This window comes from Amphibalanus amphitrite, unplaced genomic scaffold, assembly GCF_019059575.1.
Source record: "Amphibalanus amphitrite isolate SeventyFive unplaced genomic scaffold, NRLGWU_Aamphi_draft 000726F_arrow, whole genome shotgun sequence".
Taxonomy (NCBI): Eukaryota; Metazoa; Arthropoda; class Thecostraca; order Balanomorpha; family Balanidae; genus Amphibalanus; species Amphibalanus amphitrite.
The window spans coordinates 90,805-118,062 of record NW_024882220.1 but is presented as its reverse complement, the minus strand read 5'-3'; the positions used below and the strand labels follow the sequence as shown (position 1 = coordinate 118,062).

Below are 27,258 nucleotides of genomic sequence, written 5' to 3'. Positions count from 1 at the left end.
GGTTCTCAAGCAGCTGTCTTATTCCCTCCACCACCGAATTCTGTTCGACTCGGGTCAATCCCAACTCCGGCGTCATCGATGTTCGACCGGCCTTGATAGCCCTCGAGCGGGTGTGCCCAACTCTCCCCATATTTGATTCATCATCACCGCCTCTGCCGACGGCCATTCTCGAGCAGGTTTACACACTGATACAAAATGCGTCTCATTAGGTGGGTGCGCTCCAGTTGTTCCAATTTGGCCCGCCTGAGTTGGACGAATCGGCCGGCGGAGCAGTGCGGTTTGTGTTTCTAATTGTTCGGAAAATCTGCGCTGTGGTGCGCAGCGGTCGATGGCTGAGATCTGTACAGAGGCGATGGAGCGAATGGCGAGAATGGCCCAAAGCAGCGCCACTTTAGCCGCAACAGCAGCGGTTCTGAGCGGTAGAGTCTTACTGAGCGTTACTGCCACAGCTTGCTTAGGTGCAGTGATGACCTCATGGGTGCAGAGTTTTTGTCATGCACTGCTTTGGTTTGCGTTGGTCAAACGTCAGGCTCAGTAACAAGGTTTGACAGGAAGTAATGTTGTGGTGTGCCAATAATCTTCAGAACCGACATGTGGGTACTCAACGCAATAAAAGTTCTTTGATTGGCTATTATTGGTTTTAATCGGAACCAATCGTGATCGGTTAGCTTACCAATATCAGTCGTGATCAAACCATTAATATAGGTAGTGCAAGTTATGCAGCGAACACAATGAGAATGTCTGCTATAATTTGATATAATTGGTTGTTAGATTTCATCCACGTAAAAAGCAAGCCAGTCCGTGGAACTTCCACGTCTTATCTCTTCAGTGGAGCTTTCCCACCAGTACCGTAGTTCAATGAACCTCTGCAGTCCTCTCATCGGACATTCGAGACATAAAAATCACACCCCGTGACTGAGACAACACGAGGCTGTATAATTTTATGTTTTATCGTCAACACTGACCCTGCTCTGCTTGTCGTCATGCAGTGATCTTATCTTTTGGTGGCGGCCATGCTAACACCATTCTTTCAATCGCAGTCGTAGGCCGTGCTCTGGTCGTATTCTGGTCGTGCTTTGGTCGTATTCCGGCCGTGCTCCGTTTTTGGTCGTTCCGGTCTTCACATCACAGCCGCTCCCACACCCGGGTGTCCGAGAACCGGTTCCTGCACATTTGTTCGCCTTTTTCTATGTTCTGTCGAAGCCTCAGAACAACAGAGGCGGACCGGCAGTGTGCCGGTGCACTTTGCCAGCTTCCCAACAGGCCTGTTTAATATCACTGACGCTCACAATGGGCCCAGTTGGCCTCAGAGAGCGTATTTGTCGGCGGCTGTGGCAGGAGCCCCTTTGAAAAACGCTATGCTGCTGATTAGGAACGAGCTTGGGGTTTCTGATTACTTTCTTTCTTCTGTGCCACCCATTTTTTCCACTTCCCCGTTCTGGATCAAAAGATTCCGCGGCGTATTCAAATTGTCGCCGCTGAAGTGTCGGTGGATTAGAGTTCCCGGGACTTTAATTCTACTTTATTCGACTTTGAGGCAGACTCAGAGTGACGCGTGGGCTTGCCTAATCAACTAGGATTTCCTGCCTTCCTTTCTAGCTTCACGAGGTTGATTATTTGCTCCAAAGATTAATGCAATATTTTGCTGATATTTCTCTCTTAGTAAACTAATCCCTCCATGTTTGTCTCAGATAAAAAAGAAAAACAATGTGTGGTCGACGAATTGCTATTTTTAACGTTACCAGCATGGCAACGTTGAGTAAAACCTGTCCCTTTCGTTGTTACTCATACCATCGCCTTTCTCTCGTTACTATCCACCTAAAATCATGCCGGCCCGGGGAGTAGCTTCCTGAAGCTTACTCTCAGCTCGGTGGGACGGCCCTTCTCAGCTCCATCAAGCCGGACTCGGGCTCGAGCCGGACCCATGCTCGGCCGCCATACCTCCCAGCAGTTTCTCTGCAGCTGCGAGCCTCCGCCGGCCGGACCTGCAGCGGCGGGCCGAGCGGCGCCGGTCGCCGTCCGATGACCCCCGATTACCGTCGGCATAACTTACCCCGTTATGTCATGTTGCTGGCGCCGCCATTGGCGTGATAGCGCTGCAGCTAAGTGGAGTAATGCCGACTGTAATCAAAATAGGGACGGCGCTCCCGCCGGCATGGACCAGCTGCCCTCACGGAAAAAGCGATAGAAACTTCGTTTCGGAAGATTCGTTAGTTTGTTCCATGGCAAGTGATATATGAAAGTTGACTGATTACGAAGGTATTTGGGACTGAAGTACTGGTTCAACAAGATGTTTGGCTCTAGTTAGGTGCGATGTGTTTTGTAAGCGGAATTGCAAGTCAAATATTTGGTCAGCGTGTCAAGTTTTGCTCTTGTTTCCTGAACACTGAAGTGCGCTGGATATAATGGGCTTGAGTTGTTGTGTACAATGGAAAGACCGTTGGCACTGATTTAGCCTCGGGATATCGATTGTTGAATAATTCTCACCCTTCGCCAAAATGAGAGCTTATGCGGAATCAGCAAAGGCATACTCAAGCGAATTGAGAATCCATAACTGAGCCGTCTGTTGTTCATTCTGATCACCTATTAGTGAATAAGCAACAGCATGCCATCCGCCTTTTAGGGCGCAAATTAAAACGGTTCTTCGTCTCCGCCTCCACTGGGTCAGGTTTCATGGCATCCGCTCACGGTATGAACCGTAAACACCGACCGGCGGTGTTATAAAACACAAACACCCGGCGAAGGTGTGCCGGTCAGACTGTTCCGGTCGTCTGGAAAGGAGCGACCCGATCCACTCGATCGGAGGCAATCGTCTCGAGCTGAACGGCTGGCACGGAACGCCGGCAGCGCACTCGACGGTGTAATTGTCGCCCCCACGCGAACGAGCAAAAACGGACCGACCGGCGACTATCTACCGAATCGATGGGGACGTCGATGAACGCCAGGGTCGTTACAATTACGGCGGAGGAAACGCGAGATCCCACAAATGGAGACCGGTCTTTCAGTACTGGTTGGAGCAGTGCTGCCTTCTTCGAGGAGTTTGTGTCGGTATATATGTTGCATCAATCGGGCCATGACTTTGGGTTGTAACTGTATACGCTAATGGGTGACATGATTTAGTTATTTTGTGGCAGTGTCTTTTGTCAGTATTTACTGCTCATTAAGGCCTGACCCCGCTACATCCAATATGTAAGTCATGATCCCTCTTTTCCGCCCTCTCACATTTGTCGGTTATATTATTTACATGACGCCATGGGCCGTCTCCCTTTCAATTTCCGCGGCTCTCTGCCAATTAGCGGTGGAGTGTGTTGGTCTAGCGCTTCGTGCACAAAGCAGAGGGCACAGCGGCGAGCCTGAACAAACAACGCAAATAGATAGCCCCCTCTGCGGCCGACGCGCCGCGGGCAAATATCGCCGCTCCTTGGCGGCCATATTACCACGTGCTGTGTATGGGTAGTGCCGGGTCGGTCAGGCTGGTGAGGAGAGGAGAGGAGAGGAGAGGGTGCTTGGTCGGCGGTGGGTCGGCTGGTCAGTGTATTGGTGGGGGTCTATGTAGGCTCAGCAAAATAATGGTGAATTGTCTAAACATCTTGACCACTTTTTTTGGTTGTAATCAGGCAAATGGAAGGTAGGTATGTATTTTATTCGAAGAACACTGGAAAAGGTAAATGTTGCCTTTACTGATAGTAAATATCGATATTCCTCGCATTGCAGCAGATCGCTGTATAAGTTCTCATCCCGGCACCTGCGTGGCGGTGGCCGTTGGTTCGTCTGCGAGGAATGTTGTTTGTCCCAATACCCGGATGGCGTCGGACGCTAGGAGCGACCTTTCCCCTGGGCCGGTCACCACGGCACCCCGGCCTCCGGAGCCTAGGCGCGACCTGCCAACCAACATGACACCGCCAACGGACGCCGCCGCATTGTATGCAAAGCGGAGCCGTCAACAGGGGAGTTTTTGTGTCACATGACCTCGCGCCGCATGCGACAAGACTGACGCCGTTTTGTCACGTGACCTTTTCGAGACGCGCCGACCGGGTCACGTGATTGTCAGCGGTGGGTGATGTGTGGTGCTGGTTGTGGGTCACGTGGTTTTGCTCGCTATGATGTGATGGCCGAGCTGACAGGTCACGTGCTCGATGGTCGATGATACCGGCTATGCCGTTCTGAATCTGGAGTTCCGACGAAATACAAAAGAGACTATTCTGCCATACTGGAGATGGATTGGATTGGCTTTAAAGTTGACTGCTCGACGCGGAACTATTTTCATAACCGCGCCGAGAGGCTAATCGGGCATTCAGAAGTGGTGGCTGCCGGGATTCGGAAGACGGAGGGCTCGTGCAGTTCGGTAAATCTTCATTAGCACCCCCCCCCCCGCGACCGAACCGCTGACCCGGAGGCTGAACGCGGACACCGCTGTGACCTGGTGACCCGGAGACCCAGCTGGCAGCGCTGATTTGCCCGCTCATCAAGGGGCAGGTCATGCGACGATGCTACTCAGCGACTCAGCAGCGGCAGAGTCTGAGCCTTCCGCCCACCGCTGCGCCTCTTCCACCGCAAGGGGCGTGCACAGGATTATTTAATGTCGTAATTGACGCTTGTTCAGCCCGCCCGACTCGCCAGTATTAATAGTTGGATATTTCGAGGGCCGCGAGACGTATTCCTGCATTTTAATAGCGCGTAACAAGATACACGCTCGTGAGAGACACGTCGTTCATCTTGATCCGCCCTGTGACGGGTGTTGCGCGTGATGACGTCACCGTGCTAGTGTGACGTCACACCTGTGCAGTGTGCAGTGTGCACTGTGCAGGCTGCGTGCGGCAGAGGAGCGGCGTTCGCGGCGCGTGGGCTGCGAATTCGGCGCACGTAGCTGTGACGAACGGTGCGTATCAAGCCTGTGTAGGTGCATTGTCCGGGGCTGTGGGTGCGGCCAGCTCGCCTCAGCAATGGCTCGATAATTGTGAGTTATGTAGACAGAGCTGACCTCTGTGACCCACGCCGCCAGAGGGGTTTTTCACCATTTTATTGCGGCGTCGTTTGTTCTGATAAACGCGCTCTGCGGGCTGTGTTAGAGACGGCGATGCGCGTGACGACTAGCGCGTCTCCCGGCGCCGTAGTACACGGTCTCATTTCTCGGGGCTCAGTTTGTCCGAGGACCGGGACGAGCTCCGCTGTCCCGGGCGTCGGGAAGATAGGCTAGCCCGGTCGTAAACGGCACGCCAACAACTCACTGCCAGATAAACTCCCAACCGGGACTGCGCCGCCGCTGGATGCATCGCACTCGCGGGAAGTTTGCGGTGACTGTCTGACGTAGCGAAACTGCTAGCACGGTTTATGGGACAATGTATTACAGCGATCGGCCGTCGCCTCGGCTTTTTATTGTCTAGATATATTTTATTTACTTTATTTTCACATAGTGGTATCGCAGACCCTACGTCACTTTGTATCAACAATAGACGCTCCAAGTTTTCAACCATGTTTGAACATTTCGTCGTAATCTGTTTTGTGTTTCACCCGTTGTGGCGGCAGCAACGTTGAAACTTGCTATCGTCTCCAATCGCTTCGCACAAAATCTGATTTTCTCCGAAGAATGAAGTCTACCGCTTTGGCCCGCGGCCGTAGGGCGGGGCTGAATCGATTCGAACGTCCCCCAATCGCTGAGTGTCGTGTGCCGTTGGAAAGCCAAAATCGATGCGACGCGCAAATTGCTCGTTATGAAATCACTAATTGCTCGGGAGGGGGCGGAAGCCCCTGAGCGCGGCGCCCCCTCCTGTGGCACGCGGTGCCTGCGGTCTGCTCTGTGTGACAGCCTGTGGTCGCCGTGATCGCGAACACGCGCACGAGGACCCCCAGGATCGATCACGGTCCCAATCAAAGCGTCGTTACTGGTCCGCACCGGGCCGACGGCGGGCGCCGAGCACACACACACACGTGCACGGCTCTTGGCACCAAGCGGCCTATTCTTGCGACACGTGCGGCTTGTCTGTCCCCTGAGACGGCCGCGGGGCTGGGTCGGGTCGGGTGCGGAGCTGAGCAGTCGAGCCGTCGACAGCAGGCGGCTCGTTATGGGACGTCGGAGCACCTCGGGACGCTCTGCGCCTGGTCGAGGCGGTCTCTGCGGACAGGACGGCCTGGAGCCGTCAGCGGCGCCCCTCCCCAGGCCTGGCGCGCGGCCCGCTCGGCACAGTCCCCCGGGCTTTTAGCCGAATAAAAGGGCCCATGCATTGGAATAGGATTACGCATCCGTTTGTCGGTGCCAGATAGGGCTGTTGGTGCGCGGACGGCGGCGCCGCCGCAGCGGCAGATTGCTGACGGGGTCTGCTGCCGTCAGTGGGGGCGTGTGTGTGTGTGAGTCACACGTGGAGGGAAGTTTGGGGGACGAGAGGGGGTGTCGCGAGGGTGACACTGCACCGCGGGGACGGCAGAACGATGGCTCCCGGACGGGCGGCTTGTCGCTCGTTAGCCGGGGACAATTTAACGCGGTCTCCTCCGCGACAGATAAATTACCCTCGGCCTGATATTGAGAGGGGCCGGCCCCGCCCATAACTCTGATTAGGGCGCGATATTGTTGGGCTCTGACAGCCGCCCCGCGGCGATGTGCACGACGGGGGGGGGGGTGAAGGCATAGCTGACCGACTGTGCACGGAGATGGGGATCGCGCTGAATGGGTCCGCGGATAGAGCGCGGCCTGGACCCAATCCATTCATTAGGGCTTTGATAAAATACAGTGCGGAGCTCCGTCGTCCCCCGGCCAGTGGGTTTTATCTGATGGAGTGTGTCAGTTGACTGATGGTTTACTTGGTCCGAGCTGTATCCTCCCCCGCTCGGTCGAATAGCGCTATTTTAGGGGAGGAAGTGAGGGCCACAAGGGTCATTTTGCAACGATTGGTGGACGGAAAGCTGGTACAATGAACCATGTTACGGTATTCTGAGCTCTTCTGGCCTGTCGATAAACCTTCTGAAAGTTCTTTGACGGAGCGTAAGCCTTATTAGAAAGAGCCATTACCAAGATACCTCATTATACGGATAACATCTATGATTGTCCTTGAATAATTAGAAACATTTCCTGGCTTTAGTCGGATCAAATAGCCTGATTATCGATCCTCCGTTCGTTAGGCATATTTGTGCTACCGAAACTAATGCCCTCAAAGATATACAGATACATGGCATGGAACTATCCCCGGCCGAAGCCAAACATTTACAGTAGACCCCTCGTGAATCTATTCGAATGGCTTTGCGGCAATAAACTTTGAATATGAAGCAAAAGTTAGCTACAATCTTCCTGATTTCCAGGGATTAACTATCCTACCGTGCTACAAAATTCCTTTTATTTGCGAAACGTGTCCCATAACCTCAATCACAGGAGGACTTACATCCACTTATCATTTCTAACTATCTCCGTCGGATTTTACTGCGGCATTAAAGTGCATTTGGCACCGATGGCAGACCTCTGGGTCCTTCAAATTGCTGATGGGGACGCGCGTAGTGTTCGCATCCACCTTGACCTATGGTGGGTCACACAGGACTCCTAATACATCAAACTGCAACGTTTATAACCAAGGAAAGGTCTCATGGTGGCGTTATTCACTCGCCAATGAAAATATGTGATCTTAGCCAAAAGTTTTTGACGTAAAACGTGCGTTGATATAAACATACACAATCAATCACAGTCAAGCTGATCAGAAGCGGTGTTTGCTACCACATGTATGCTTACCGTTGCACTGAATTTTTACTAGACAGCTGCCACTCAGCTCACATCAAAACCAGGCACACGTTGTCTGGGCGTTATGGCTAGTCGTTTGGCAACATTTTGTTTGGCCGTCAAATGGTCCCAGTTTTTACCCGGCTGCAAAACATCCGTTCCCCTTGCCAGATGCTAAGCATGTCCAGACATTAAAGTGGCTTGATTTGGCGGCCGAGTCGAATCACGTTCGATGCTTGTGTGCGCTGCTCAAAATACGCGTAACGATGTGGGCATGATCGGCCGTTAATCATAAGCGTGATCGGCCTTGTCGACTGCGTGCTTACATATTGCGCTAATTAAACCACTCTACCGACCCGACCTTCAGCAGTTGACCTGTGTGGCTGACCTGTTGTGACCCCGCTAACGACCTGTCACTAATGACAGCCACTAACGAACCCTTTCTGTCATTCACAGTGGGTGGAGGAGAGCTTCACCAACTTCGCCAAGGGCATCAACTGGCGGTCGTACGTGGTGTGCGACGTCGCCCACCAGAACGTCAACAACTGGCTGTGGACGCCGTTCATCGAGCGAGGCGAGGCAGAACGCATCTACATCGAGCTGCGCTTCTCGATGCGCGACTGCTCGCTGTTCCCCGGAACACCGCTCACCTGTAAGGAAACCTTCAGCCTGCTGTACTACGAGTTCGACGCGGCCACGCGCGAACCTCCGCCCTGGGAACCGGAGAGCTACCGGCTGATTGACCGGATCGCTGCCGACCAGGGTCGCTCCACGTCCAGTCAACAGCAGGTCATCAACGTCGAGACGCGCTCCATCCCCGTCACCAAGAAGGGCGTCTACTTCGCGGTGCGCGACCAGGGCGCCTGCATCTCCCTGCTGGCCGTCAAGGTGTACTACCAGACGTGCCCGCAGGTGACGGCCGGCTTCGCGCAGTTCCCGGCCACACCTACCGGACGAGAAGAGACCATGATCAAAACAGCACGGGGCAGCTGCGTCGCCAACGCGGTACGACAACATGACTCGGTGCCCAAGTACATCTGCAAGGGCAATGGAGAGTGGGAGCTGCTCGACGGCGGCTGTCTCTGCAAGCCCGGCTTCGAGTCCGACATGGAACGCCAGCGGTGTCAAGGTCAGTCCCACTGGGGTGGAGCTAGGGTTAGCCTGGGTCTGGGAGGGTCAGCTCAAGCTGGGTAGGGTTTTGGTTTGTTAGGATTCCGCAGGGCCAGTTATACTTTCAAATGCTGGCGCCTATTTCGGCAATACTTGCAGCAAGTATTTTCCTCAAGTTAAAAACGCAATGGCTGTATTTGATTTTGAAGAATGTGTGTGGTTCGTGTGGTGCAAATATGTGCCCTTGCATGCCACATGCGACCTAGACGTGTCCTGTATGAATGAGCTTGTATATGTGGGTACTTGTCCCACAATTATGAGTGGCTCGTTACATGGCATTTCGCTCCGCATTGTTGGAGCTTACCGAACTTGTCTTTCGACCAGGTAACCGACAGATAGATTAGTTACGAGGATGATTCAAATCAGACATTACCCTGTCAAGGTTTTAAGCTCCGGCAAGCCCACAATAGAGCAGCTCTAAGAGTAAATTTATGTCGAGATTGAACGTTCTTATCCTGCAACTTCGCACAAGCCAGTCGTTTTCGAAACACTGTTCGGCTCTTCAACATTCCTAAAGCATTGTAAGCGATATCGTAAAACGATTTTGTGATAGTTGTGGTGTTCGTGTTTGATCTGCTGCGCAACGCAACATGTGCTCCGTGGATGTTTTTGCGATATTAGCGTGTCCTCCGATCAACTCCTCTCCCTGTTTGGCTGTGAAAGGCCGTCAACACCCGGGTTTATCTTCGCCTCCAGCTCTGTGCGAGCCACCGCTTCGTCAAACCCGGGTGGACGACGAGGGTCGTTTGGGAACAAAGGACAGGACGGTGATGATGGGGATGGTGGGTGGGCAAACACTCCGCGCACCCCTTGTACACCGCGGCTCGGCTCACACTGCGCGTGTTATCGGCCGACCACGGCGGGGCCGCCGCGGTTCTGTTTGTTCTTCTCCACCCTTCTCGTTATCGCCCCCCCCCCCTCCCCCTCCCCCTTCCCTGGACCCCACTGGCTCGGTGTCGCGTCGTGTCACGTCGGCCCGCTAATCACGATTCAACGTCCCGTTAATGCTTGATTAGCGTGTCCTCCGATCAACTCCTCTCCCTGTTTGGCTGTGAAAGGCCGTCAACACCCGGGTTTATCTTCGCCTCCAGCTCTGTGCGAGCCACCGCCAAACACCCCAAAGGAACCAAGGGTATGTGTATTCATACTAGATTATGCGCGCGTGTCCCGTTCACAGGGTTCACAGGCGGTACCTGTCAGCACGTGGGTTCCACGGCTCGGGTCCTGTAGGTACTCCGCCACACACGATGGGGGCCGGACCGGACACTGGGCCGCCTGTGGCCACAGCCGCCGGAAACCGCGCCAAGTCGTGCCGACTGAGCGCGTCGGCCGCGCCGTTCTCTTTCGTTGCCACGTACTCGACGGATACAGCGAACTCATGGAACGCCGTCCAGAACAGGGGCTGACGCAGCAGCGCTATAATCAGTGGCGACCCCGACCATCCCCTCCCCCAGACCCCCACCACCCCCATGTTATCGGACCGGATCAGCACGCGGTGCCCGCCCCATCTCTCTCCCCACACCAAACATGCCACCATGACGGGGATGAGCTCCAGCCACGTCATGGATGGCGCGGCGTCACACTGCCGCTCGCGGGGCCACTCCATCATCCACCATTCGTCTCCGTGCCACGCCCCCATCCCCCGACGTGAGCTGTCCGTGTTCATCACAATACAGTGGTCGTACTCGCCCGGTGGCGGGGGGGGGGGGGGAATGCCGTACCACATCGGCAAAAAGTGGCCCACCACCGTAAAACCGCCCGTACATCGGCCGTGATCCGCACCCGGCGGTTCGGTCCGCTAACAGAGTGCGCCGCATCTAGCAGGCGTCTAGTGAACGCCCTCCCCGGCGGGACGTACTTGCTGGCGTGCACGAGGCGTCCCACCACCGACAGCAGTTCCCGCTGTGTGCATTTCTGTCGCCCGAGCAGTGTCTTTAGTAACTCCTGGGTGCCCACTAGCTTGGCGTCTGGCAACGCTAGGGTGTCTAGGGTGTTTCTGTGTCTATCACAACCCGAGAAGCTCCATCCGTGTTGATGGCGGGGCGCGTTTCCGCTCGGCCAGCGGCACGCCCACTTCCGCACAAATGTCTCGCAGTCTCACATACGCTACGTCGGCACTGTCCGATACTCCGCGCCCTACCCCGAAGAAGTCATCTAAATAATTGCGTATATACACGTCCGATGTCTGATCCTGGAACACATAGGCGCAAGCATGTGGCAAAATCATTGAAAACCCATGGACTGCTTCTAGCCTCAATGGCAGACAAACCTGGTAGTATAGTAAACCGTCCCAACAGAACCCCAGTAGCGCCCACTGGCCGGGCCGGACAGGTATAAGTTTGAATGCATTTTTAACATCGGTCTTGAACAGCAAGGTCCCGGCGCCTCCAGCTAGGAGAATCGACCGCACGGCCTCGTCGAATGATGTGTACGTCACACGAAACTCGTCTGGGTCTAACCCGGCGTTGACCCCGACATCTCTCGACTGTGATAGATCTAAAATGAGCCGCACTTCGCCATTAGGTTTATCGCGCGCACTCAACGGGTTCACTATCATGTTCGGCAGCGGTGCAGAGCATGGAACGGTCCCCGTGTCGTACCGTCCGCGACCTCTCGCCGAATGGCTGCCGTCACCCCAGCACGGCGCCGTTCGGCGGACTGATTGTTTTTCGCGAAACGGCCCCGCGCCGCACCGCGGTATCCAATGTCAGCCCCGTGCCGGAACCGCCCAACGACAGTTTCTCTGGCATCGACCATTGTCCACAGCCTGTCGCTTGGCTTCCACCCTTCTGCACTGTCGACGGCGTAGGATCATGCACGAGTCTAATTATGAATACGCCCCCGAAGTCACGCCTAGGATCGCAGTACCACAGCCTGCCGTGCCGGGCTATCTGCTGTTTGCACTTGCCTGACCGGCCCGTCGCGCCGGCGCCGCGGTGTGCGTTATGAGTCACTCGAGGTCGTCTTTCCGCGCGTCCGCCCGCTCGGCCGCACGTTCCCTTATCCATGTCGCCGCACCCCCCCCCCCCCCTTCTCTCTCTCTCTCTCTCTCTCTCTCTCTCTCTCTCTCTCTCTCTCTCTCTCTCTCTCTCTCTCTCTCTCTCTCTCTCTCTCTCTCTCTCTCTCTCTCTCTCTCTCTCTCTCTCTCTCTCTCTCTCTCTCTCTCTCTCTCTCTCTTCCTCTCCCTCCTCTCTCTCTCTCTTCCGCCCTCCAACCTCTCTCTCTCTCTCTCTCTCTCTCTCTCTCTCCTCTCCTCTCCTCTCCTCTCCTCTTTCCTCCCCTCCCCTCCTCTCCGTCCGTCCCAGGCCATTGTCCCTCCCTTGTTCGTCGGTTTGTCGGCGGTGTAGCTTTTATCACCGCGACGGCCGCCCAGGCCGTAAGCAAATAGCACCACTGGGTCCACAGATTCCCCTCATGTCCGGCTTTCGCGTTTGACGCGAGCACTAGTCAGCGAGTTTGCCGCGCTGCGTTTCTGCTGGGCTATACGCGTTGAACTTGGCATGTCTGGCAGGCGCCGCTATTGCGCCAGGTATATATCGATACCATACCGAGGCCGCGATGACATGCACACGCACCGACCAGTTGGCGACATGTTGACCCTGTTAATGTCATCTAGACCGCCTTGCCGACGCCGGGTCTAAGCCAACAGAAATGTGACGCCCACACCACGTGGTCAGAGTATAACCGGATCCAGTCATTCCAGCCGGTGGTCCAACCTACATACACTAACCGTCGCGTTCACTGCCTTGCTGGGGGAGAGCCGGCGCCGGCCGAGACGAGACGAGACGAGTCGGCCGTTTGGGGTGACGTCCTTGAGGCTCGCTTTGGCGGAGCTTAATGACGTCCCATTGGCGACCGAACTGGTCTGATGACCTGGGCATTCCAGCCCAATCAGGAGCCGGACGGCAGGGGGAGGGGGGGGGGGTCCAACTGACCCCTTCCCCACACGCTAGACGCAACAGAACGCCGCACACGGACGAGGGATATGATAGGTGTACGGATCAGGCTCATTCGAAAGCCCGACCCATCAGTATCACAAGCGGCGGCCGCCGCCGCGACGGGACAGTGACGACCTGCAGTTGTGCAGTTACATTCCGACTTAGCGTTGGAAACGGTCTAACATGAGCCTTCTTGCTGATACGTGCCCTGTGGAAAGACCGCAGTCGACACAGCCAGCCGGGAACCACCGCGGCACGTCAGCGTGACACTCACCATATCAATCCGCCTAGCGCTCAAAGCCAGCCGAAATCGGGGCGCCCGGGGCACCCGGCTAGCCGACATACAATGCATCTCTGCACGGCTGCGTGACACTGACTGGGACGGTCTATTCTGCGCACACACCCAGTCTGGAATCCATCACTGCACCGCAGAGTGACACTGACTATTTCGATCTACCCGATGCACATGTCCAGCCAAGTGTATCTCCCTCCCCCCCCCCCCCCACCCCCACCCTCCGTTATGACCGGCCCCTCCCCAGAACCCAGCCGCCGCTGGAGACCGCTCCCAACGCCCCATCTCCCCTCCCTGGGCCTCGGCACGGCCGACCTGTTTGTCTTAGCGCGCAGCTGCGTGCCCTCAAACTCTCCCTCTCTGCTCTCCCACCCTCCGCTATCGTCCCGACCGGTCGTAAGCTCCAATATTTGCTCAGCCGCGACAACACCTCGCTGACGGCGCCTCGTCTTTATCACCTCGGCGTATGCCGTCTAGTGGTGTTAGTTGCAGAAAATGTATGTCCAATGTCCGTCCAATTCCAATGCTTACGCCGATTTCCGTCCAAAATGTTTAAGCTAGCCATTTGTCCAAAGATGTCCGAAACCTACGCAATAGTTTACACTTAACACTGTTATCTTTTTTTATGTATTTTTAGCAGCTTTAATGTGTTAATCATCTCAAAGGCTGATCTTTCTATTCGCCAATCAGTGTTAACCACGATTGCTTTATAGAAATGCTGAGGTGTAGCAATGATTGTCCAAAGTTGCCCAAACCTGCGTCATTGTCCAACCGAATTCCGGATTGGACATTGGACAAAATCGGAAATCCACAGATTCAAGCTACGATTGACACCACTAAATTGCCGTCTCACCCAATGCCGCCGCGCCCCGATGGAGGCCATTAGATACCCGCCCCTCTCCTATACGTGCCCGCCTGTTCTGGATCAGTTCGCACCATTACCTGCCGGGTAGAACTCGCGAGTTACGTCACGTGTCAGGTCATACCCGTCGTCGGGCCAGATATGGCTCGACGGGGACCACAGTTGCCAGGTCCTCCTGTGCACACGGCATGTACTGATCAGGTCTCACCCGTCGGCCGTGGCCATGACACGACGGGGACCACAGTTGCCAGGTCATCCTGTTCACACGGCATGTACGGATCAGGTCACACCCGTCGGCCGTGGCCATGGCCCGACGGGGACCACAGTTGCCAGGTCCTCCTGTGCACACGGCATATACGGATCAGGTCACACCCGTCGGCCGTGGCCATGACACGACGGGGACCACAGAGTGCCAGGTCCTCCTGTGCACACGGCATATACGGATCAGGTCACACCCGTCGGCCGTGGCCATGACACGACGGGGACCACAGTTGCCAGGTCATCCTGTTCACACGGCATGTACGGATCAGGTCACACCCGTCGGCCGTGGCCATGACCCGACGGGGACCACAGTTGCCAGGTCATCCTGTTCACACGGCATGTACGGATCAGGTCACACCCGTCGGCCGTGGCCATGACACGACGGGGACCACAGTTGCCAGGTCCTCCTGTGCACACGGCATATACGGATCAGGTCACACCCGTCGGCCGTGGCCACGGCACGACGGGGACCACAGTGGCCAGGTCATCCTGTTCACACGGCATGTACGGATCAGGTCACACCCGTCGGCCGTGGCCATGACACGACGGGGACCACAGTTGCCAGGTCATCCTGTTCACACGGCATGTACGGATCAGGTCACACCCGTCGGCCGTGGCCATGACACGACGGGGACCACAGTTGCCAGGTCATCCTGTTCACACGGCATGTACGGATCAGGTCACACCCGTCGGCCGTGGCCATGACACGACGGGGACCACATTGCCAGGTCATCCTGTTCACACGGCATGTACGGATCAAGTCACACCCGTCGGCCGTGGCCATGACACGACGGGGACCACAGAGTGCCAGGTCCTCCTGTGCATACGGCATGTACGGATCAGGTCACACCCGTCGGCCGTGGCCATGACACGACGGGGACCACAGTTGCCCGGTCCTCCTGTGCACACGGCATATACGGATCAGGTCACACCCGTCGGCCGTGGCCATGACACGACGGGGACCACAGTTGCCAGGTCATCCTGTTCACACGGCATGTACGAATCAGGTCACACCCGTCGGCCGTGGCCATGACACGACGGGGACCACAGTTGCCAGGTCATCCTGTTCACACGGCATGTACGGATCAGGTCACACCCGTCGGCCGTGGCCATGACACGACGGGGACCACAGTTGCCAGGTCATCCTGTTCACACGGCATGTACGGATCAGGTCACACCCGTCGGCCGTGGCCATGACACGACGGGGACCACAGTTGCCAGGTCATCCTGTTCACACGGCATATACGGATCAGGTCACACCCGTCGGCCGTGGCCATGACACGACGGGGACCACAGTTGCCAGGTCCTCCTGTGCACACGGCATATACGGATCAGGTCACACCCGTCGGCCGTGGCCATGACACGACGGGGACCACAGTTACCAGGTCATCCTGTTCACACGGCATGTACGGATCAGGTCGCACCCGTCGGCCGTGGCCATGACACGACGGGGACCACAGTTGCCAGGTCATCCTGTTCACACGGCATGTACGGATCAGGTCACACCCGTCGGCCGTGGCCATGACACGACGGGGACCACAGTTGCCAGGTCATCCTGTTCACACGGCATGTACGGATCAGGTCACACCCGTCGGCCGTGGCCATGACACGACGGGGACCACAGTTACCAGGTCCTCCTGTGCACACGGCATATACGGATCAGGTCACACCCGTCGGCCGTGGCCATGACACGACGGGGACCACAGATGCTGGCCTCTCTAGGCGCACGGTGTCGTGGTCAGCTAGGTACCCGCCCCTCTCCGTCACGCCCACTACTATAGCGCCCGTCGAACGGTCCCCCCCCCCCCTATCCCGTCTCCTCGTGGCCGTTCTACCTAGATCCTTCCCCCCCCCGCAGCCTATCGCTGCGCCCACCTGCCATCATGCGTCCGTCTCCTGTCGCTCCGTTGATGTTGTCCTGTTATTCCGTACACCAAACCGAGCACTTATATCGCATTCGTCGCGCGCGCCGCGCGAGAAACACTCCGCGCACCCCTTGTACACCGCGGCTCGGCTCACACTGCGCGTGTTATCGGCCGACCACGGCGGGGCCGCCGCGGTTCTGTTTGTTCTTCTCCACCCTTCTCGTTATCGCCCCCCCCCCCCTCCCCCTCCCCCTTCCCTGGACCCCACTGGCTCGGTGTCGCGTCGTGTCACGTCGGCCCGCTAATCACGATTCAACGTCCCGTTAATGCTTGATTGTGCAATACGTTAGCTGGTTTTGGGTGGACAAACCGGTTGGGCAGCCCAGCATCAGACAGCGTCGCCAACTGACCATTCCAGTCAACTGAAAAACTGCATGTCCACCGCCATCGCATGGTCGCATTCGATGCGCAATTCGCTCACAGCCAGATATTGGCTCTACATTCGCCGGCCTAGCATGACCATCCATCGATGGCCCAGTACCAATCGCTTCGCTTTGTTGTGTTGTCGCTTGGCTTCGCGGCGTCATCACTTCGTTTCGGTCCCGGAATCGTGCTGCGCTGAGACGGAAGCGCCGCAATCGACGTGCCATGTGCTGGCTCCGGCGGTCGTGATACAAATTAATTGTGCCGGAGCGCGCGAAATGAAGCGTGATGCGGCACTTTTGTCGACAAAGCGCTGCCAGCCTGGGAACAGGGACAGACTTCGGTCGGACGCTGACCGCGAACGCCGGCCGAACGTTGGCCGGCTAGCGCTGGTCGAGCTTATGTCGGACGTTGAATGGACGGCAGTGGTACGCTGTTGAAACGTTGGACGAACTTTTGGAACGTAGGTCGAAGATTGTTGGAGTAAAGGTAAACCGATGTTCAAACTCTTTCCACGTAATTAGCGGAGCACCCGGGCCCATAGCCACCCATTCATCCATTCGGACAAAATTTCTATCAAAAAAATCTTCCACCTTTGTCCTGTGAAATCAAGCGTAACCAAGTTGGCAAATCGTAGCTCCTTTGCAAGATGCCTCGCTTCCTCAACACCTTTTGCACTAATCTGCGTAGTCGTAGTCGTAGTACTCATGCGCGCCAGAGCACTGCAATCACGGACGTTCACTCTAATACCCGTCTCCGGCCCTGTGGTCTCACTGGCCGAGCCTGCGGTCAGCCGACATGACTCGGGCTGACCCACGAGGACCGTATCGTGACTGATGATCATTAGGCGGAGTCGGTCACGAAGAGGCCGCTTTCCACTTCCGGGCTGGACGAGGGGAGAGACCTGTGTCACGTACTCGCCGTCGTGGTCATCATCGTCGTCGTCGTCATTGTCATCGTCGTTATCGGTATCGTCGGCAACGGCGGCAGGGAAGCGAAGACGGCGGCTGTCTGGTTATCAATGGCAACGGGACTGCGAAGAATGAGCCACCCCACCCTCAGTTGGGGTTCCTGACCTCTCATCTGAAGCGACGGCTGGCGGCCCGTCAGACACACTCACACACAAGCCCCGCCCGGAGCCGGATTATCTCATTTCTCTCAGTCATGGGTAGCAATAACGGGGCGAGTATTAATAATTTCCCGGACCATCCATATCTGGCGGCGGCTGGTGGTGCGTCCAATCGCACCAGCCGGGCTCAGGGGGCGCGCCCGCCGACAGTTAGAGGGCGCGGGGTACAGACGGGGAGAGGGATGAAGAAGAGGGGCGTATGTGAGCCCTCCGCAGAGGGTAGACAACGTGACGCTGTTAGCGATGAAATATCGTGTGTAAAGCTTTATGGTCTACAATGCTACATACTCGTATAACATTTACATTTTTACGAAGTGGAATTAACTGTAGAGCACAGCTAACACAGATGTTGAAAATAATGAAACTCGGTAGCAGTTACCATTCTATCGGATCGTACCTCTTTTATTTAAAGCCATTTACGAATTCACTGCTTGGAATCATCACAGCAGTTTCTCTAATCTCAGGCTGAACTCGCCGGTTCTCTCCCTAACGAGATCTCCCTAGACCCGGCCGGCGCTCGCTGGATGTAATTCATGGCACGACGAGAGGCACATTTGTTCTGCTCTCTGGCTCAGGCCGCCCGCAGTCACATTGTTCAGCAAATCGAACAATAAAATTAACGGGTTGGCCGGCGCGGCGCTGAGCGGCGAGAAGCGGCGCGGTGCGCGGCAAGGAGCGGCGCGGCGCGCGGCGTGCGTCCCCGGTCAGCTTGTCGTGCCTCTGACCAGCGGGATGCTCAAACTGGCGTGAACGGGCCGTCATCACGTGACCCTGGCTGTCGGTCGCGGCCTCGGTCACGTGACTCGCTGAGATAGAAGACGGCACCGTTAGAGCGAGGAAGGAGACGGCCGGAGAAGGCACGGACACGCCGAGAGCCGGGTCGTGACGACCGAATTTATTCCGAGTTTGGGCCGATAACGATCGACCGTGAACGAGGAGGCTGTAAATTGGCCACACAAACTCTCAGGTGGGTCGACCGCTCAAATGGTAGACGGACGTAAAATGGAATCTTTATCAATTTCATCGATTCCCCAAAGTCGTTGACATTCTCTGCCACCTTTATTGCGAAGTTCCCGTTTCTCGAATTCAGATTAACGTTAAAAGTTAAAACCCTCACCGCGACTCCACTATGCCACTAGCTGAGGTCATTACCTCGAACCGATGACGTCACAGCCAGCCGGGGCGGACACGGGCGCGGTTATCATACGGGTGGTCATCCGGCCAACATATAGTGGCCGTTCCTATTAGCATCTCCGGCGGTACCGTTGGCCGTCTGTGTCGGCGGTCGGCAGAGCGGTCTGATGTGTAACCCGACCAGCCAGCACGGCTCGTGTGATGTGCTATTGCGCCGCGGAGAGCGGATGGGAAGCTGAGTTGGGACCGCGCCGTTCAATGCTTTGGGATGGAAGCATGGTCGGTTTAGACGTGCGGTTGTGAGGCGAGCCTGCGACATTGAGCGGTTGAGGATCAGCTTGGACTGACATTACATTGGTGGTGTTCGAAGTGGTCGCTTTCGGGCCTGATCGGATCGGAGCGGACCGTGGTTCTGGCAGGTCAGGTCGGATCCGGGTTAGTGGGGTATGGTAGGGTGGGGTCAGGTCGGTTTCGGGCTTGGTCGGTTTGGGACGAGTCGGGTCAGGTCGGTTCCAAGTCAGCTCAGGTCCGGGCCTGGTCGGGTCGGGTGGGGTCGGGTCAGGTTGGTTCCAAGTCAGGTCGGTTCCAGGTCAGTTCAGGTCCGGTCCGGGTCGGGTCTGTGTGCGCGGCCGGTCCGCCGCCCGGGGCAGGAGCGGACCGGTGCGACGCGCGGTAATGGTCGCTGTAATTGGCGCTCTGGGTCCTGGGTGCGCCGTCCGACGGGTCAGCCGGGTCCCGGCGGACGCACCGAGCGACGCTGCCGGGCCCGGCTGTCCCCATTCCGGCGCCGAAATCGGCCCGAAACGACCCACAGACGGAGACTGGCCCGACCGAGACCCAACCGAGCCCCGACCGAGTCCCGACCGCCATCCGACCGCCATCCAACCGCCTCAATGCCGCATCCACCCACTTGAAATACTGAGCAAAAAAAGCAGGCCTGCGTGCGAGGTGCGATAGATGCTCGCTGGACACGCGAGCGTCGTCCCTAGCCCGGCACGGCTCGGTCCAGTGTGGCCACAGTGAACGGACGCGCTGGCCGCGCTGACTGGCGGTTTGCGCCGCTCGTCGTGTCTCCGGCCGTCGTCTTTGTCCGCCGCTCGACGCCGTGACTCGGCGAGAAGACATAATTTTACACCGCGTTTAGTTAGATGAGATTGGGCCGAGCTGTGATTTCTCGCTAGGAAAGGTAGTCGGTCGGGAGGAGAGAGGGAGGACGCTGGGAGGGGAGGGACGCTCGCAAGGCTGCCGGGTCACCGACGCGCCCTGTTGCGTGCAGCAGAGCTGCGCCGCGATGGAGGACCAGAAACGCGACCTGTAATTGGACAGACGAGAGTGCTCGTCAGGTCGGTCCATTAAGCTTGATGGTCGTGGAACTAGGCGGTGAGCGCAGCGCAGATGATGTTACGACGATGGTTCGCTCGCTCGTGGGTAGGCTGAGTAACCTCGATCGCCCCCTTTGTGCGGCCGGACGTTTTTGGCGTCGGCAGTCGCGGCAGCCGGCGCTCTATTTAGCTAACAGCCGTTAGGCGTCGTGACAACGTATCCAGTGGCGTGGCGTATTACCATAATGGCTGCTCCCTCAGCTAGGTATCTATCCCACTTTAATTAAACGGCCCCATTGTCGCCGGCGCGCCAGTGGGGCAGATCCGGCGCGATCGCCGCGCCAAATCCGCCGCAGCGGGCTCAATATGCCGCGACTGCGCTGCATTCGCCCTCGTCGCGCCGCCGCCGCCGCCGTTGGCCCGCTTCATTAGTGCCAACGGCGTTGTCAAATGACGCAGAACACCAATAAATATGGCCGACGTGACGCCGACGGAGTGATTGTTTCATCGAGCGGCTGCCAGATCGAGCTGTGCTGCCAGATGGTGAGCCGCCGTGGCCCGAACGAATGGAGGCTGACCCTCGCCGTGACCACAACTGCCGCGCCAGAAGTGAAGCATAGCCGGTCCACCGCCGCGAGACAGAATCTCGGAACAAAAACCCGCAGCGAAAAACCTGAAAACAATGGCAACGCAGGCAAAAAGTAAAGGGCAGAAGCTGTCGGAATTATCGCCAAACCATCTCGAGCGGTATCCTTGAGACGCTTTTAGTTCGTCTGACGGTTAGTGGTGTTTGGTGCGGCATGGGTGCGGCCCAACACTGAACGGGGTAGCTAGAACAAAACAGGACGGAACAAAACACAACAGAACTGATGGATAAGTCATGTGCTGGAATGGGGCCAGGGCGTAGGCATAGATAAAATGAAAAGAAGGTGTCTGTCTGACCGATAAGAGAGGGATGGAAAAGGTAGAGCGAAGAGAGAGCAGAGGAGTCGCTGCTGTCTGGGGCAGAGCGTTGGGAGCGTTTGTCGATCGGGTGTCTGTCGGCAGTGGGAGCGATCGGGGCAGGGCCGGTAATTGACGACCTTACCATGGTAATGGTGTGCAGGCCGAGCGAGCGACCACTCACCGGCACGACCGACGACTGCCCCCCCCCCTCCCCCCCCCATGCCGTGCCGCGGGGCGGGGGCGGGGGCGGTGGGAGAGCGGCCGGCCAGGCGGATTCCTCCGCTCCGGTAATGGGCGTGCACGCCGGCCGGCCGGCCACGCTCGGTCAGCCAAGGTCGGTTACAGCGCTGCACCGCTCCTCGCCCGGTGAGGGACCGGACCGCGCCGCGCCGCCGGCCGCCGCAGCGGAAACTCCTCAGTGCACCGAGTCTCAACTGGACCGGGCGATGGCCGATTCCCAAGGCTCCGCGCACCGGCCGCGACTGTCGGCCGGTTTTTGTGCGGCGAGCAGCGGTCGTTTTTGCCGCGGGTCGTCATGTTGATGCCTATTATGCCTGGGTGGCGCATGCCGGTGGGGATAACAATGTGCGCGGTGGGAGGATGGTGCGCGAGCGGTGGACTTACGCTGGACTGGAGCTACGCCCAAGTTGTTCTGACAACAAAGATGCAACACAGAATCGCAGACGGATGTTATAACGGGCTTGAGTCGTGTCATTAGTGAGCGATCATGGGTGGTTTTATTTGTCCACATACCCATGCATTGCCGTCGTTTCGTGTGCCTCCTATTTGTCGTGTTTTCTCCTTGGCCTGTCATTTGTGGAGCAAACGCGGCACTTGCACCCATTACGGTGCGCGGCGAACGCTCGGCAGCACATTCTGCGACATTCGTCGCTGCTGTAATGACGCCTCGGAATGTGGGGTCGGAGGCGCCGGCCCATTTGGACGGCGACGCGTTGAAAGGCGATATAACAGCGTGCCGGGCGAACAGTGCCGGCCCTGTCCATATGTGACAGGTTCCTGTCCCTCGTCTGAAGCCTCGGGGGCTTATCCTTGGCGCACCGTAGTGAACAGACGCGCAACGCGCATTCCAAGGTCCTCGTATATTGTCTTCCCTCGGGGTGTAATACCCCAGAGTCTCCACAGCATACCATGCGGTGAGACGTTACACTTCTTCAATGAGCCCCTTCCCTTTCGTACGCTGAACAGCGGGCAGTGTCCGGTTGTGTCCCAGGGTGCACCGTTTGGCAAGGCAGCGACCCCGACCCGGCGTGGGACCTTCCGGCGTGACGTCATCACCTGGGAATGTGTCCTGTCCACGGTCCACTGTTGCGTAATGTGTGCAAACTGGAGGCCATTGGTGGACTTATTGTGGTGGAACTTTCAACAGAAAGAATATTGGCTTCTTTGTTTTGAGTAGCAATGAGCATTGTTTCGAGATTTGGTTGTTTTTGCGTTGGTGCTTCTATCATTTCGACTGAATAAATGGACATTCGCTGGCTTGCATGAAAGGCGACTTAGCCAAATTGGTCTGAAAGCCGTTCCTCTGAGAAATGAATGGTGTGTCGTGGCTCGTTTTTCCCCTTTATCCTTTGCTCAGGGTCTGCGTGTACCCCGCCTTTGTGCCTGTGTCGTGCCGGCCGGTCGGGCCCGCAGGATGGCGGAAGTGGTCGCTCTGACCGTTACGTCGGTCCCATCTCGGCCGCACCGGTCACTGATTGGTCATCCGCTCTGCTTCACGGCTAGTTCACCGGCGGACCACCCGGCTTGTCGTCGGTGGGACTACCTGCCGCCCCCGCCCCCGCCCCGCCCCGGCCCGCGCCCGCCACCCCCGCCATCGCTCCTGTTTGTTTGCGTCTTCGGGCGAGGACCGACGCGGGCCGCTCGGAAAAAGCCCGGCTCGCTCCATTGGGTGACCAGCGAGGGCGACGGACTCGGAGCGGCTTTGTGCGCTCAGTGGGACTCCGGCGGCGTGGGTCCCGGTCTGCATTGATTTGCCCCGTCTCGTGGGGGACGCGGGCGGCTGTTGGAGGATCTGGTGCCGCTCAGTTTTCATTAGGGTGTCCAGGACTGCTTTCGTTTCCGTCTTCGGAGCAGGTAGTGGCGGAGGAACGCTCGTTTTTCACCTGGTCACACGCTGGCCATACGGACAATTGTTGTGGGAGACTGCGGCCGCTCACAGGACGCTAACACCGGCCGTGCACGCGCAGCTCACCAGCGCGTCGGCTGGTGGTCTCACCCGCTCAGCCAACCAACTCTGCACGCTTCGCAATATCACACGGCTCTTATTGTGAGAAGTGAGCAAGAGCACTGTGCTGAGTTTTTGTTGCAAAAATCGAATTTGTGTTATCCAAGAACGTTCATCTGTTGAATGTTTTTTAGGCGTGTTAACAATGTCAGTTTTCACGTTTCACGTTTTCTTTCATACACAATGCAACGAGCTGTATCTGATGAATTCCACCGGACGTCCCATCTGCCCCTCGTGCGATACCGAGAGGCGTCTCCAGCGGGCCGCTCTCCTGGGTGGTCCCCGCCCTCCCATTCATCAAACCCCGTCAGGTGTCCCCCGGAGGCGGCCCGGTGCGCCGATCTGATGATTCTGTTTGTGCTTGATCGGGCGGCGATGGTAGCAGACTGGTCGGCCTCCGATCCCTTCCGCCGCTGGCTGGTTGAGCGCGGCATTTACTCCCTCTCGTCCCCTCCCATCCTCATACCCCGGTCAGCGCTCTTGCTAGCTCGTTTATTCTCTATCCTTTCCCTCCGTCTCCATCCTTCTCCATCCCTCTCATCAACGGCTCGACTCTCTGTAGCCGTCCAGTGGCCGATCACAGCCTGTTGCTCGGCTGAAATCATCGACCGAGGGCTGCTGAGAGGCTACAAACATGGTGCTCTGGCCTCGATATATCTCCCGCCCGCCGCCCGCCGCCCGCCGCCCGCCGTCCGCCGTTCGCCGCCCGCCGCTGCCCGCCGCCCGCCTCCTGGCTGCCCCGGACTCATCTCGCAGTGGCGCGCAGTGGCGCTCTGCGCTTTTTGTCGCCGCCCGGTGCGTGTAAGTGTCGCGTATATCCGGCCGGTGTTTTCCTGCTGTCTGGCCTCCGAGCTCTATCCTCTTTATCCCGAACCGGGGGAGGCCGGCGGACGCTGTGGCCCGGCTCGCCGCCTCCATAAGGTCCAGTGTCGCCCAGAACCGGACGGCACATGGCCCTAACGGCCCGGCCGCCCGCTGCGCAAGATGGTCGCGATTGCAGACCCTTGTTGTTTATACGCGGCTAAATGCGCGGCTCGGAATTTCGGTCAGACGACGTTGAGGCTGTTTGGGATGGAGATGGAGGCAGCAGCGGCGGCGGCGGCGGTGGTGGGGTGGTCGCGATGGCGGGGGCGGAGGCGGTAGGTGCAGGTGGTACGACGCGGCGGCGGCGGCGGGGGTGGAGGCGGCGCCGGAGCTCTGAATACGAAACTTGCCGTGCGGTGTGCCATAATTCCCCGTCCACCGGATACTGTGGTGGGCGGCGGTGGCCGCACGGCTCACAATCCCAGGGAACCGCGCCAGCGGCGGGCTATGACCGGCTCGGAGTGCCGCCAACAACGCCCCCGGCGGACTCGAGACGAGGCCACTGGCGCCAGTTTAAAGAGACACAGTCGGGGTTTGCAGCGAATCACGGGTAAGAAACTTGCAACGGAGCGGATGATGGAAAAGTAATGAACGAGATATTTCGCAATCTTCCCGAAAACTTTGATGGGTGCAGGGCTAGCCGAAGTGGCATCAAATGACTTCAAATGATCCCGAATGAATCTGCCGATCATTGGTTGGCCACGATCCCGATCGAGAGTTCGCCTTCTGCTTTCTGCGATCCCATTATTCTCACCAACGGACGGCAATTGTGGAGGCGGCGCTCGTTTCTTATTCATGGAACCATTAAGTCGGCCGATAGCGCAAGAATTGATGAAAACGGCACTGATGGTTTTCCGGAAATTGCGCTCTGACGGGGCCCGGTTCGAGACGGGGGCACAATGCGAGCGACGGCGCGCAACACGGGCTTACAATGTGGGGCGGCGCGCGCGTGTTTTGGTGGCACGTGCCGCGTGAGGCGTGCGAGGGAGACGCCGCCTCTTGGGGAAGATAGCGAGCGGCCGCGGAAACAGCGGCCGGATCGAGTGTGATTTATTTGTCGTTAGTGAAGGGGTGCTAGCCGCGAGAGAGCGACAAGCGACGCCTATCGCGCAGTGGAGGAAATAGGCGCTTCCGACGCGACGCAGAAATTAATCGGAGTGACGTTATCCGTGCTTCTGCGAGACAGTTTATGCGCCGTTGTCGCGTCGGAGTCGGCGCGAACGTCGGGGGAGAGGGTTTAATGGTCGGTCCGGTGTTTTGGTGACGTCATTTGCGCCATGCGGCGGCGGCTGGACCGGAGATGAGCTCAGTCCAGAGATGTCGTTTTGCCTCCGCTATCGCCGGCACGCGCTGTTAAACAGGATTAAAGAGGACGGCGCTAAATTGACGACTGACGTAACGCGTTTAATGCAGGACTGTAATTTGGACCGTCCATGCATAAGAAACAGCATTGCTCCTCGCCGGCGCTATCTTTGGTTTATTATTCAGAACTGTGACGTACGTTTTGAGGTTAATGATTTTATTAAGCGCTGCAGAAGCGTACAAATCTACAGCTGCAACAAATGAGAAACGCCCAGCTACCTGAAAAATGTGATTCAATATTACGAACCATTTTAATACTTAACTCACATGTGCTGCGCGAAAAGAACATTTCCCTACAGATATGGCGGTATCAATGTCTCCTTCATTGATTTAGCGCCACCAGCAGGGATTCACGACGTGGCTTTCAAATCTACCACGGAATGCAAAGCCCACCGGTGGCGAAATAAAATCGTGCATGCAGCACACTCCACAGGAGTCTTCTATCCATGGTAATTGTCCTCATTACCATACACAGTCATAACCTGATTCCAAGAAGTGAGTAAACTATAAATTGCGATCGGCCGCTGCTCGAGGAATATCTCGGGAGCAATCACTGCTCTTGCTCACGAGAGAGAGGACAACAAATGCACGCCGGACAAATCACCATTTTTATGGCGATGTCCGGAGCTGATAGAGCGCGGCTGGCTACCGGCTGGTGCCGGCTCGCTCTGCGCGCACCGCTGCACGGGCTGCAAGTTGCACAGGGCGCCGGCGGCGCGGCGGCCCGCGGTCCGCCCGGAATGCGACTCTGCGCCCGGTGGGTCGGTCAGAGCCGTGGTGAGATCTCAGCTCTGAGCGCCGCGGGCCACCCGGAGAAGGGGCGAGGGAGGGGAGCAGCTCCGGGTGATACACCGCGGCAGATAATGTGCATACCTGCTCGGCTGGGTCTGTGCTCGGGCTGCTGGGTGGAGGGCCTACCGTGCTGCTCCACCGCCCTAACCACCGTGACGGCAGCATCATGGCTCCAGTGAAGCCTGAGCAGAACCGAGCGAGCCAGACCGGCCCTCGTGCTCAGCTCCGCGTACCACGAATCCGTCTACCCGGCGAGCCAGGCAGCCAGCCCGCGGGGCCGCCACCGGCTGGTGCACAAGATGGATTTGTCAGGAATCAGCGGGAATTAAGGCGGCGGCGGCTTTGTTCAGAGCGGGTCTGGACGGGTCGGGAGAGCACTCCGGTTGTGCAGTGGTGCCGGACAGTAGAACCCAGTCCCGGGGCAAAGCATGGGGAGGAGAGGGGTGCGGCCCGCCACCGCGACCTCGTGGTATGCAACGCCAGGAATGGCGCTGTAAGCATTGCAAGGCGCTGAATGCCCCCGAGCTTTGTTGCAGATGACACTGAAAGGCACGACGAAATCCATCTGTGCGTGAGAGTGCGATTCAGAGCTGTGAGCTGACGACAAAAGAGGTGCTGGACGTTATTTGTGCGAAAGGAATGTGTGAGGAAAGCGTGAGCTGGAAGGGTCGTGGTATGCTTGGACGCGTTTGCTTCACTGTGAGGATGGACTGCGCGGCTCTCTAGCCGGTTGCACAGTGTCACGCCTTGCTTTTGATACGAGCGAGTTTCTTAATCAAAGAGAATCCCTCTTTGTTGCTGGTGTGTCATCTGGTCCCCTGAGAGTCTGTTGTGAGCGAGGTCCAAATGCGCCTTCTCTCGATGTAAAGCGCTTGATGATGCCCATCAGTGCGCGTCCCTCGCTGTCGCCTATACCACAATTTCTGGAGAGCACCAGTGCTGAAGATTGCGCGAG

The 27,258-nt window shown here is 57.4% G+C and overlaps 1 protein-coding gene across 8 annotated transcripts in view; it reads left to right on the top strand.

The window, feature by feature from the left end:
- LOC122365261 (ephrin type-B receptor 1-B-like) overlaps nt 1–27,258 on the top strand; it is a 111,977-nt gene that overhangs the window by 58,094 nt on the left and 26,625 nt on the right. For all 8 annotated transcript variants that reach the window (XM_043336299.1, XM_043336294.1, XM_043336301.1 and 5 more), the window contains exon 4: nt 8,156–8,828. In XM_043336299.1, the coding sequence (XP_043192234.1) occupies nt 8,156–8,828 (673 nt within the window). The remainder of the gene's footprint in view (nt 1–8,155; nt 8,829–27,258) is intronic.